Source organism: Diceros bicornis, chromosome 19, assembly GCF_020826845.1.
Source record: "Diceros bicornis minor isolate mBicDic1 chromosome 19, mDicBic1.mat.cur, whole genome shotgun sequence".
Lineage (NCBI taxonomy): Eukaryota > Metazoa > Chordata > Mammalia > Perissodactyla > Rhinocerotidae > Diceros > Diceros bicornis.
Genome location: NC_080758.1, coordinates 40,757,480 through 40,770,501, shown reverse-complemented (window position 1 = coordinate 40,770,501; position 13,022 = coordinate 40,757,480). Strand labels below are relative to the sequence as shown.

Sequence of the window (13,022 nt, the reverse complement as noted above, 5' to 3'; positions counted from 1 at the left end):
ACCACTTGTATGTGTCCATTCTGAAATGCCTCTGTGACTGAGAGTCACTGTTTTTTATAGTTAGGGGTGGGGAGAGTAGTAACAGTGAAGGAGACAGCGTTAGCTTAGTCTGAGATTCAATTATTTATATAAAATATGAATTAGCAGGATATTTGAACCAAACTGAATTCATATACTTTCTTTGGCTATTTTCAATTGCCCTATGATGAATAAAGCCCTTTCGCTTACTAAATTCCCTGCACTTTGCATTTAGTGAATAGATTTTATTCATTGTTTTAATTTGAATAATAGTAAGGGAGCTATATCATCAGATATCCTGAATGTAAACGCTTGTTTGTTTTAAATCTAAGTAGTTTATGTCTTGAAGTATGGAATGGAACTAGTGATCAGTTTTTATTAACTCTAAATGTCTCCCACACTTCTGTAAGCCTTTGGAAAGTTTCTGGGTATGTTTGAGAAGCTGTAGTTTTTACAATGAATAATCTGTCCCCTTGGTCTCATAGGCAATTGAAAAGCTACAGGCTGGTGCTCTTGCAACAGATGCAGTGACTGCAGCTCTGGTGGAACTGGAGGTATTTCTTTTTTCTATTTATGTTTTATTTAAAATAGTTGTGAGTTTATGTTTGTTATTCTTCAATGATGTGAAACTGTTGAGTTAGTCAAACATCAATTATATGGCCAGTGTTTCCCAACAATATTAACAAAGTTATGAAGAAGCCTGTGATATTGTTAGGCTTTTTTCATTGAAGACTTCTCTGAGTAATAGAAAAATTGGTTAAATTCCTTTTCCCCCTATTTTGTGAAATTCATGAATATGAAAGTTACTGGTGATTGGATACTTAAATTTCCTCAATATTTTCAGTAGGAAAATTTCTTAAGTTAACTCTCCCCAAAAGGAATATATGTTCCATTGTTTAGAAAACAAAAAATTCTGCTGTGTAGAAATGTCTATAAAGAGGAAGGGGAAGTTTCCTCACAAACCTAACAGTTAGATATATATTCTGAAGCTATGTTTGGTGAAGTATGTCTTCTCCAGTGTGATTGTTAGGTGGTCTCCAGTTAACTGCAGACATTGAGGAATTCCGTGGGGAGGCTCTCAAATTCGTAATTCTTTGTATTCCAAGGGATCTCTCAGTTCTCTTATTCTAGAACCTTAAGGATGAGTTTGTGCTACGGATATTGAGGCTTTCAGAAGACTCACTTCTGCTGCTCAAACTTAGAGAAGATAGATTTGTGTCAGTCAGTTTTAGAGGATTATAGTGAACAAATAGTTTTCTGGTTGAAAAGACTACTTGGGGAATCAAATAAGACATGAAGGTAAAACAGTGATGAGTTTGAGGGAGGAGGTGATAGAGTTGTTTAGGCTTTCATATTGGGGCACCTACCCTGTCATGCTAGGCCTTGTTTTTCCCTGTGAAAATTGCCCAGGAGTTTACCAAAAGTCCTAACTGTGTTTTCTGTGTATTCCCCTGCTTAATTGTGGAGTTACTCTTTTGATTATACTTTGTAGATTTTAATATCCCCTGTTAATGCCTGTATCTTGGTCCTAGTGCAGTCAAGGAAGGTGAACATATATGATGGGCGCCGGTTCTATTGTAGTTTGGTCCCTGAGCTCTGACTTAGGATATGTGGTCCTTTCCTATCGTGACTGATACCAGCTTTACCAATCATTAGTCATGTGTCCCTGGGCACCTCACAGCCTCCCCTTGACTCAGTTTCCCCATTTATAATATGGGGATAGTAATTCCTGCTTCATAGAGTTCTGAAGATTAACTGAGTTAACTTATGACAATCACTTAGAACAGTGTGTGGCACATGGTAAGCACTCCTTAAATGTTAGCTGTTATTACTATTATGAGGTGCTTTGGAGATGATATATATGAGGTGAATATTTATGGTAATTATTAATGACATGTTTTACAATGTCAAGGAAAGGTTAATTATATATTGTGGATAAAAGGAGAAAAGTGATGCAAGAAAGCAGATTGATGTCCTTATCACCAAATCTTACCTTTACTCAAAGAACGCACATAAGGAAAGCTTCATCCAACTTAATTCCATTGTTAATTGCAAATTACCCTCCACTGTGCAGAAGATGATGTTCTGTGATTACCAGTGCATGGAGTCAGTGTGGGTCTAGGGAAAGAAGGTTAATGAGTAGCTGGGGGATATACTATAATGGCTACCATGAATACAAAATTGAGTAACATTAAGTGTTTCTTTTTCTCTTCATCCTAGAATATAACTTTAAAAAAGTTAAAATTTAATTTAATTTTTAATTAATTTTTCATCTTAGAATAACTTTAATAATCATGTTGAATGTTTCATTATATTTTCCCCCAGTGATGAATCAATCTTACCTTTAAAGAGTTTGCATATTTATATTTAAAAATGATTAAAAACACACTTTGGACTAGTGAGTTTTATAATTCTGAGTAAATGAGTAAGGGAGCTTTATAATTTTGAATGATGACCTGTGTTTTTTAAGAGTATGGATTTGAAGTTCTTTTTTGAACAAACTTGTTCTAGTATCTTTGATTGGACTATGTTATATGGATGGTGGTAGCATAGGATACTGGCCTGAGTGAGTTTAGTGTACTTTCCCCCCTTTAATTGTTAAATTTTGGGAAGAATTTCAATTAATTATGTTTAAAATTTTATTTTTATGTGGAATCTTTGATTGAAATATATTTTAATTGTTTAAAGGCTCGGGCTACACTAAACTGGAAAAATTTTCCTAAATCTTAAGAATTATGTTGGAAGTCATGCTTATACTGCCCCAGTATAAGCTAAGAGTTTTAGTCACCTTGCATTATTGTGATTCACCACCTTTAAAGAGGGTGAGGTTTTAAATAAAGAGTTCAGTTGAAGAATTATTGTAATAGTTTGGTTCAGTGGAAAGATATAAGAAAATCAGCTTCTAATATATTCTGTACTTAGAAAAATATAAGGGACAATGTTGAGTCCTTTCAGCCTACTGAAAAGTCCCATAGAATCTGATATATTTATACATACACTATGTTATGTTTAATTTGAGAGTAACTACTTATCTTTAGTTTTGATCAATCTATTCAGTAGAGCTAAGTTTTGTCCTAATTATTAAATAGATATGGACAATCATCATACCTTTTCTTTTTGGCTTTGGGATATACTTTTTGACTTAAAAAACCTGTACTTTTTAAACTTGCCTGTTACATTATTAGTTAGGCAGATACTAAAATTGGTTTGACTTCCTTGAACACTTTACTAGTTGTGGATTGAAATGACTGAAATGACTTAATGGCCCTTATTGGCTAGAAAGGATATCTGGCTTTATATTTTAAAAAATACGAAAATTTGCACTTACCCAAACAGTGAAAAATACACTTGACACCATAAAGGAGGAAGAGACAAGGTGAAAGAGAAATTTACACCCACACACACATGCACGCATGCACACGCTCACCCGCACACACACTTATGCAGACCAACTAGACACATCATTTTTGAGCTTTTCTTGGAAACTATTTCTGTGTGTGTAGTTTCAATTTTTTTTTTGTCTACCGCTATAGACAAGTTGTGTCATCCTAAGACTACCACTTCTGGACACAAGGGGAGTATTTCCTTCATTTAAATAAGGGGGGAATGTGCAGCTATGACATACAACTATCTACTGGGGCTTTGGGGGGAAAATAAATAAATAAAATCTTTAAAAATAAATAAATAAATAAATAAATAAGGAGGGGAGGTGAGTGCACAAGTTCCTGCTTATTAAACCCACCAGCTTTTCCCTTGGCCTCTCCCATTTGAGGGATGTTTTGCAGTGTGGAAATGAAAATGATATGACTCCAAAGTGAATTTTGTTTATCTTCAACATGTGGGGAAGGAAATGGAAAGGTTAGTTTATAGATCATATTTTAATAATTTGTTAAATTGATTTGGTCTCGTTGTTTCATTTCGCCATTTATAGCTTTTTTGACATTATCCTTATAACTGGTGGGAAAGTGACTTCTATCCATTGGGTAGTTCAACTCTGATTTCACTCATAGTAGAGAAGATAAATATTGTGAAACAATTTGATCTTCATACCTGGAGCTATACATTTGGAAGACAGTTGTTTTCATGGCTGCTTTTGAAATAGTTTTAGTTTAGGTAGTGACAGTGGATTTTACATTCTGGACTATAGTTTTGCACATTTCACATGGTACAGCTTCAATATAAATTTTCTTTGAGGAAATTGGGTATAGAGCTGGATGAGTCATGATGCCATTGCTAAGGTAGAAAGTGTTTCATGGATTCTGATAGAAAATGAACTCTTTGTAAAATGCATAGTAAAGTTCCCTTTGCACATCAATATTTTTCTAAAAAAAGTATGTACTAAGACCTGGTTTTAAAAGCTCTAATAAGGAATAATAGGTGAAATGTGAATGACAGACTTTTGAGAGGTTATTTGTAGTCTCGTGTGAGAAAATTGATGAATCTGGCTGAGATTTTCAAGATCGTGGTGTAGCTTTTGAGAGATTTGGTCAATTCATTTTGGAAACTAGTCATTTTGGTAGGTAGAATACTGTGTGTATAGCTTTTAAATTTCATGTAGTGAAAGGCAACTTGCACAGGCTCCTTTGTTAAAAGTGTTTTGTTGGACTTATTCTAAGTGGACCCTTCAGTGCTTCTGTTGACTCGATTCATCCTTTAAGGCTTCATATGGTCAAGAAAGATGGTAGGTAATTCCTGGTTCAAACTAGTTTATTGACCAAATGCTTTAGCATATAAAGGGCAGATTATATTGGGCACACATTTTTATATCTGTCTGCTAAAATCAGTCCATTATCTTTGGATCTCTGTATAATCCAATGTAATGCTTGCTTATGAATTCTAGAAAAATCCTTTACAAAGTAACTTCTTATCCAGATGGCTGATAGTTTGGGGTGAGAGAAAAAAAGTAGGTATTTGCATTATTATATATTCATATTATTATATATCATATTGTTAGACATTTATCTGTATCTCTACATCCTCTTATACCCAGAGCCAGCTCTGCCTGCATTTCTTTAAAGCAGGTATCTCCAGTGTCATCACTATTGAATAGTCTGTTGTTGGTGGACCACAGACCAGGCCTCTGTGCAGCTGTAGGATTAGGTCACACCCCCTTCCCTTGGCTATATACCTTGGCTGGAATTGTCCATGTGCCTCAGCGGGAGAGAGAGCACCTAAGTCCTGCCAGTCCTTGAAATGCTTAGCAGTCATGGAGATGGTGTGGCTTGCTGCTGGCATATGGGCATATCTAGGATGGAAGGGAACATTGGGAAGGGCTGATATACCTCCCTTTCTCTCACCAAACCTGTAGCAAGTTCCCTTGTGGGGTTTCTTTGTGAGTTGATGCTTAACCACACCCTGCTCCCTACCCTACTTCAGTGTTTGGTTTTTATTGCAAAAAACTAGGGGCATCTGCTTTGCAATCATTTCTGTTTATTTGGGAGGTTAAAAAAATTATTTAAATAAATGAGCATCTCCATTCTTCTGCACATGTTTTGTTTTGCAGAAATCATCTTTTCTTAAGCAGATGGTAGCTGAGTATTTCAGTGGTTTCTTGCTTCCTCCACCTCTTTCTTCCCACATAGTGCTGAACACATTGGAAAGACAGCTTGATGCATTTATAGAGCTCACATATACACAAGTGCCCATTAACCATAATGTGACTGTTGAATCTAATTTTAGACCTACCATCCTCCAAAGTGTCATTGTTTTCTTCCATTGATAATATCTTTTATTCTCTGTAATTGGGGGAGGGGGGGGAAGTCCTGTTTTTATGTATGTGAAGCAAGGAGTTTTACCTTTTTTCCCTTTGTAGTACTTAAAAGGTTTTCATTGCATGAAATTTGAGTTTTGACTTTAGATGCTTTTTTTTACTTTTTTTTTTTTTCAACTTGGTATCGTTGATTATTTCAGTCAGACCCAATTTGCCTGTCTGTTTATCAGTATCTCCAGTGGTGCTTCAGTAGTTCTGTGTAATCCAGCTGTTTATAGAGTCTTTATGTTTCTCTGCATTTTTTGTTTTATTTTTTGAGGTGTACACACACAGTTACACTTCATGGAGTTGCATCCAGCCAAGTATCCATGTTCTTCTTGTGAAGAGGCAGAGAAAATCACCTCTCCCAAGAATTTCCACCTTCTGACCAAGGGAAATGTGTCCTGAAGAGCTGTACGCAGATGGGAGGCAACTTGTTTGCTTGTTCTGCTGCTAGAGCATTGATTTAATTAGAAGACAGGCTGTGGGTGGCCATGTGCAGACAAAGAAGCACCAGACAGAGCCCAGTTAGCCTGGGACAGTAAAAGTAAGTTACGCTTTTTTTAAAACACTTTTTAAGGTACTGATCCTGATTCTTGCCTTTAGTACTAAGGGGCAACTTGTAACTTACTGTTTGTGTTTACACATTAGGTACATCTGCTCTTTTTCTAAGACCCTAGAAATTAAACGTGCCCTCGAGCACAAAGTACCTGCTTAATGGAAAAGCAGTGATCTTTTTTTTCCTTTTAATTTTTTCTTGAATAAAAAGAAAACTGGATCAATTATTACATTCTAGATTAATTTTACACTGCATCGAAATCATGTATTAGTTTTTGACCAAGTTGAGACATTTAAGTACAGAGCTTGTTATGTTTTACTTTGTACTGATGGGAACATGAAAAATTGTTCACCTTTTTCTAGCCATTTCTTGATGAGCTGTGTGGACCTTATCAGATGTAGTCTTGGCTGAATCTGGTAGAAGATATGGTCCAAGACCAGACTTAGCAGTTCGTGAGAAGCATGTGGCTTTGTGTGTGAGCCCTTATTTTGCTCTGGGAGTTGTTACTCTCTGAGAATGTACTACATTTTGGAATTCAGTTTTGAGCTACTTAAAGCTACATTTGGTAGTGTGGTGGAGTTGGTGGTAATCCTGTGTTTTGGTTATGTGGAAGCAATTTAGACTTTTGGATTGAGTGTAAAATGTCTTCCTGTCCTATATTAATAGAGATATTAGCTTCATTGGCTCTTTATGGTGTTATGATTATTTTTATTTATTTATTTTTTTGATGAGGAAGATTAGCCCTGAGCTAACATCTGTTGCCAAGCCTCCTCTTTTTGCTGAGGAAGATTGGCCCTGAGCTAACATCTGTGCCAATCTCCCTCTATTTTATATGTGGGATGCCTGCCACAGCATGGCTTAGATAAGTGGTGTGTAGGTCTGCGCCCAGGATCCGAACCTGTGATCCCTGGGCCACTGAAGCAGAGCGTGCAAACTTAACTGCTATGCCACCGGCTGGCCCCTAGTGTTATGATTATTGAATCTTTGTGTGTGTGTGTGTGTGTGTGTGTGTGTGTGTGTTTGGATCTATATCATTTGGGGTATCAATTTTATAACCTAACATCTACTGTTTTTTGTTTTTTTTTTTGCTTTTTGTAATGAAGGAGCTAGGCTAAGAAGATTTTTCTGTGTTCAGCAAAATCACAGACTGATATCATGAAGGTCAAACTGAAAGACTGCCTACTGGTTTTAAATTTTTGTCCATCTCTCAAACCCAGGCCTTTATTCAGAATCTGGAAAGGAATGAGGAAGAAACTTAAGTTATATAATTTTTAGGAATTCCAATCAAGATCATATCCTACGTCCTGTTCCAAAGCAGAACAAAACATTACTTCACTTTTTTTTTCATTCATTCTCTCTACCTATTATTAGTGTGGCAGGCTTTACCTAAGTGTTAGAATAATCAAGGATTGCATCTCATTGTAGCAGAGCAAACAGCTTAAAATTGAATCCTATGCATCCCAGTTGACAAAAGTTCTTTGGCCATTCCCACTGCCAGGGAGTTTTTACTGGCAGTCCTTCTCACACAGAGTCCAGCCCTCCTGCATGGTGTACACCTTTCCTGACAGTTCATGATGTGCATATACCATAACACAGGGCATCAACACTATAACACTTATTAGGCTTCTCAGAAAATTCAGAGTGAGGAACTTATTTATGTTTTTCTCTCTTGGAATATGTGCAGATGAACATTTTCTAGTGGGTTGGAAGTCTTTTTAATAAAAAGAAGCATAGTTATAAGTTACTACGTATAAGTTAGTAATACCCGTCTCTCCCCCTCAATTCTGACCATGTCCTTACTTCACTTTTGATAGAAGGGTGGTTTAAGTTATTATAATTCCATGGTCTGTTAGGTTCTTTTTGAGTGATATTTCCATATTATTGTTAACATGGTTAAAAGCTGTAATTATTTAGGTTGAAGGGAAGTATAAGTGGATGCCAAATTTGGCTTTACTAGAGAAACAGCTACATTTGTCTTTTCAATTGTAGTTCATGTGGAAAAGACAATTTCAGGTACCGCGTGTGCTAACCTCTTCCTGGACATCATAAAGAATCCAACTAAAACAAAGTTTAAAACTATTTCAGATGTGCAAGTCTATTGAAGCCAATATTTTGTTTTAGAGATTTGTGTTACGTTGGACAAGTAACTCTTTGTACTGCAATTCTGTGGCTTTCAATTAAAAAAGAACATTAAAATAAACTGCTGTGATGTCATTTTTCTGCTTAATTATGTTATATTTTTATTTGCAAATTAGGCATATTAATAGTAGAAAGGAGGTGAGTACAGATGTGCAGTGCTTTTTTATTAAAATATTTAGTAATATTTTATTAAAATATTAAAATAGAGAAAAATATGGTTCTATTTTTTGACAGATTATTCTGTGCCCGATCAACAAGTACTCTAATGAACAAATATCAATATTTGTTGCGTTTATTCTGACATTTTCAGAAGAGCTTGGATGCTTCAAGAAGATCATAAAAAGTCTTAGTTCCTAATACATATGCTGTTGTGTGTGAGAGTTCTTTTTTTTTTAACATAAAGTGTGTGTCTTTTGTGTAATTGAACAGTTAAAAAAATGAACTGTCACACATACTAAACCAGGTACTCAACATTATATTTGACTCAAGTGTTCACAGAGTGTGATGCAAACAAATGTTCTCTCAACTTACGTCCAGGATAGCTAAAATATTACTTTAACACATGTTAAAAGCAGAGCACTGTAGCTATTTGGCTAGATATAATTCCAGGCTGTCTAATTTGAGTAATTTCCTCAGGCATTCCAACTTTGATCAACCACAGCAAGAACTTTTAGCATGTCTGTAAAGCAGCCAGTGCATCTGCAAATATGTCCTGAGGTAGAGAGAAAAGAGAGAATGCCAAAAAAGAAAGAATACTTTCTGTTGTTAGGGAGCAGTTACAGAATGAAAATGGAAAATTTTTTGTTTCCCTAGGAACTCTTTTTAGATAATTGAGCATCTGATGTCTAAGTATGTCCTGTGGTTCTGTATTAATGAATGAAAGATACTTCATTTGGGCCTAGTAAAAATATTTTTTGGCTAACTCTGGTGAAACTTATTGGTTAAAGTCTATTGATTCTTAAACCTCCCAGTCTTTATTAATATAATATTAATTGGCTAAAAACATAAACAATAGTATGTATCTCAGTAAGGCATGCTTGTTTATGATTGGCTAGTATTTTGGTGAAAATATTCTTATATAATCCTGTTTTAGAGAATAACTTGAAGAACAGGCAGCATCACTACAGAAATAATCTCATGTACCTTTGTTTTCAACACATGCATGAAAATAGGCTTTGTGGGTTTTATTTTCAGTGACCTGAAAATAAATTTGCAAATGTCTCCTGGTTTCTATACACAAGCATTAACTAAGAATATTTATAATGGTAAATCTCACTCTGCTATGTGGAGGCTGCATGCATCCCGTATTTTTGGACACAGCATGCTCATAACACGTGGATATAACTTCCTTGGAGATCTTTTAAGGTGTAGTTAACAAGTACTTGCAAAGTGGTTGTTAAATTGTATGATCTGTCTAGCTGCTTACCTTGTTTTCTGTAGTCCCGTGATAACAGATACTGTGATCTCTAATTAGCTCCAGTTGTGGAAATTCTGCTTTTTAGGTCAATATTGTACCAAACGTTAGGAAGAATCCATAATCTTCTTGTGATTTCCATGTTGTAGATCTCTACTGTCCATATTATCCATTTAGTCAGTCATGGAAAACAAGGTTAACAGAGTTAAATAAAATTTATTAGTAGTAATAAAAGGTTTTATCATAGTTTCACCTTTTTTTAATTGAGGATTTTTTCAGAACTGGACAAAGGGTAGTGTAATTGACACTCTTTAAGCCCATCCCCTGTATCCTAAAAGAGGTGCAGAGAGATGGTGAATGGGCATGTTGGGGGTGGAAGGGCAGGATGGAAGACAGAAGAGCAAGGCCTGGATAGGCTAATTATGGTTTTCATAGGCCTGGTACTTGAGTGGATTTCTGAATTGGTTACCTTGTTACTGTTTCTTTGTTTACCCAGTAATTTTTCTTTCTATAAATGTTGTCCATCTGAATGCCATAATTTCTTCAAAATTTAATACTTGTTTAATTTCCCATGGCTATTGCCTTGATCTTGAAATCACGAGAGTTCATACTGAGAACATAAGAGTCAACTTGCACAAAAACTGTGTGGGATCTGGTAACTAATTTATATATAGATTCTCATTATCCTTTAATTATTTTACCTGATTATCTCTTTGTCATTTTTTGCATGTTACCTAAACATTGATATTCCCTCCTCCCATGTAACTATGTAAGTTTTAAGTGCGTGAGTTATTTTCTTTTTGTTTTTTGTTTTGCTCCAAAGAGAATACTGTGTTATCTCTTATCATTTTGATAATGGCAATTAACCACTGGATAAAGTTATAGGCGAAACTGTCTATATTATGGTGATCAAAGTAGTCTTGAGAAAAATACCATATTTCATCGTTCTTCTTGTGAATTCTGTGTAGAAAGCTTATCTGACTCATTGTGGAGAAGCAAAAAGTATTATAAATTCTAATTGTCATAATTAGAAGATATGTGGCATTTTTGACCACTAACCTGGCTCTTCTTAGTAAAGTGTGTTGACACATGGTAGTTAGACTACAGCGCAGTGTAGTGGCTAAGTCTGTATTTATCATTCTTCTTGTTTAAGTAGTAAGAAGTAGGAATATTCAGTATTTTGAATATTCAACTAAGCATGAAAATGAAATCAAAGTTTGTGGTAAGGACTGGCATTTGTGTCCAAGAGCTACTTTGCTCAAAATTTGTATTGTGTGGAAAACTGAAGACTTACCGAAGTTCAGATTCTGCATCTGGAGAAGCTTGAGACCTTATTAACCTTTACAAAGTGATGTAGGCCAGGGGTTGCAGAAGAGACAGTTCACAGATGTGTGTTAATTCGCCCATAGACTAGTTCTTAAAAATTGGAATTTGTTGCCAATATTTGAAAATCAGGAGACTCATAGAAATGTGAATTTCTAACTTCTCTTGGAAAAAAAAAGATCTGGCTGCATGGAGCATGTATTCTCTCAGGGATGCAGTCTGCTAGGGCTGAGTGACAGCTACCCTTTTGAATATAGGAGGCTGTGTAACTAAAACTATATTTCCGTTCAAGGTATAGCCAAAAATAAGGCTTGGACAGGTATGCCAACACATGTCTTATTGGAAGGGCTGAGAAAATGAATTGATGGTTTAATTGGTATCAGTTTATGGCTCTAGAGATTACAAATTGTTGCAACAGGGATTTCTACCAAAAGTAAGAGTAAAACTAGAATGAGCTTTGATTTGATTTTTTAAAATTGGAATTGAACTAAAGTATTAACTTGTTATTTTGAAAATGAATTTCAGTCAAACTAAAGACTTTTCAAAAAATTTCCCATTGAAGCAATTTGAACCAGAACCAAAGTATATCACTCCAAAGAGTTTTGAGCTGGAGCTAAAGCAGATCAAAATACTCTGTGACCCAACGAAGCTTGAACTAAATTGTTCCTTTATTTACTTTTGGTCCCAGGAGTAAAATATTATTTTCACTGTTTGTGGTGAAGAATGTACCAGAAATGACCATAAGTACAAGCATATTGCACTGACAATGTTTTTAAACATTGTCTTGCTAACCTCCTAAAGGATATTTAGCTTCCAACATCATTTATCTTATCTTGATTCCACTACTACTTAATGGAAAACATACTAAGAAAAATTATGGATTTGTGCATAATATTTGTGGCTGCATCTGTGATGATTACCCAGAAAGCTTTGTTCTTTTACCCATGAATCTCATATTTTATTAATCTTTTTCCAATTCATCTGATTTTTCTCCAGTTAAAATTGAATCCTGGTTCCCAGAGTGGTTAGCTTTTGTAGCTTCTCATGGCTCATTTGTGCTTTCTTACTCTCCACCTCCTTCGTGCTGTTGCACGAAGGATAGATGCCTTTACAAGCCTCAAGATGGGGTTCGCGGAAAAAATGAAGTTAAGCAGCTTATGGAGTTCATTTAGGTTGGGGTTTCTCAAGGTGAGGGGCCATGGTCCAGCTGGATCAAAATCACTTGAGGTAGCTTGTTCAAAAAAATGAAGATTCCCTATCTTGACCTCACATGACCTAAATCAGAATCTTTGAGGATGGGAATATGGAAATTTTCATTTTCTGATTTTTTTAAAAAAACTTTTTGAGATAATTATAGACTTACATGCAGTTGTAAGAAATAATACAGAGAGATCCCTTGGATCCTTTATCTCACAATGGTAACAGTTTTTAAAAAAATTTGCAATTAATCTTTTATTTTCAAACTTTTACATTATAGTTTCAAAACTTTTTTATTGAAGTGTAGTATACATGTAGAAAAGTATATGCATTTATCATAAGGGGACAGCTCCTTGAACTTTTCAGAGTGAACATAGCCCCGTTCAGGAAACAGAACATTTGCAGTCCTCTTAGAAGACCCCTCATGCCCGCTTCCAGGCACTCCAGGGTAAATTTGGTGCTCAAACAAATACTTGTACAGGAATCTTCACAGCAACAGTATTCACAATAGCAAAAAGGTGGAAACAACTCAAATGTCCATCCATGGAATCATGCAATATGTATTCTTTTGCATCTGCTTTTTTTTGTTTGTTAATTGAGGTGAAATTCCATAGAACACAAAA

The 13,022-nt window shown here is 35.4% G+C and overlaps 1 protein-coding gene across 15 annotated transcripts in view; it reads left to right on the top strand.

The window, feature by feature from the left end:
- Positions 1–13,022, top strand: part of TASP1 (taspase 1) — a 255,473-nt gene that overhangs the window by 14,663 nt on the left and 227,788 nt on the right. For 13 of the 15 annotated variants that reach the window (XM_058563234.1, XM_058563237.1, XM_058563229.1 and 10 more), the window contains exon 4: positions 504–572. In XM_058563234.1, coding sequence (XP_058419217.1) covers positions 504–572 — 69 coding nt within the window. Of the gene's footprint in view, positions 1–503; positions 573–6,159; positions 6,315–10,438; positions 12,391–13,022 lie in introns of those variants that run through there. The other 2 variants (XM_058563240.1, XM_058563231.1) reach the window with 2 other exon arrangements.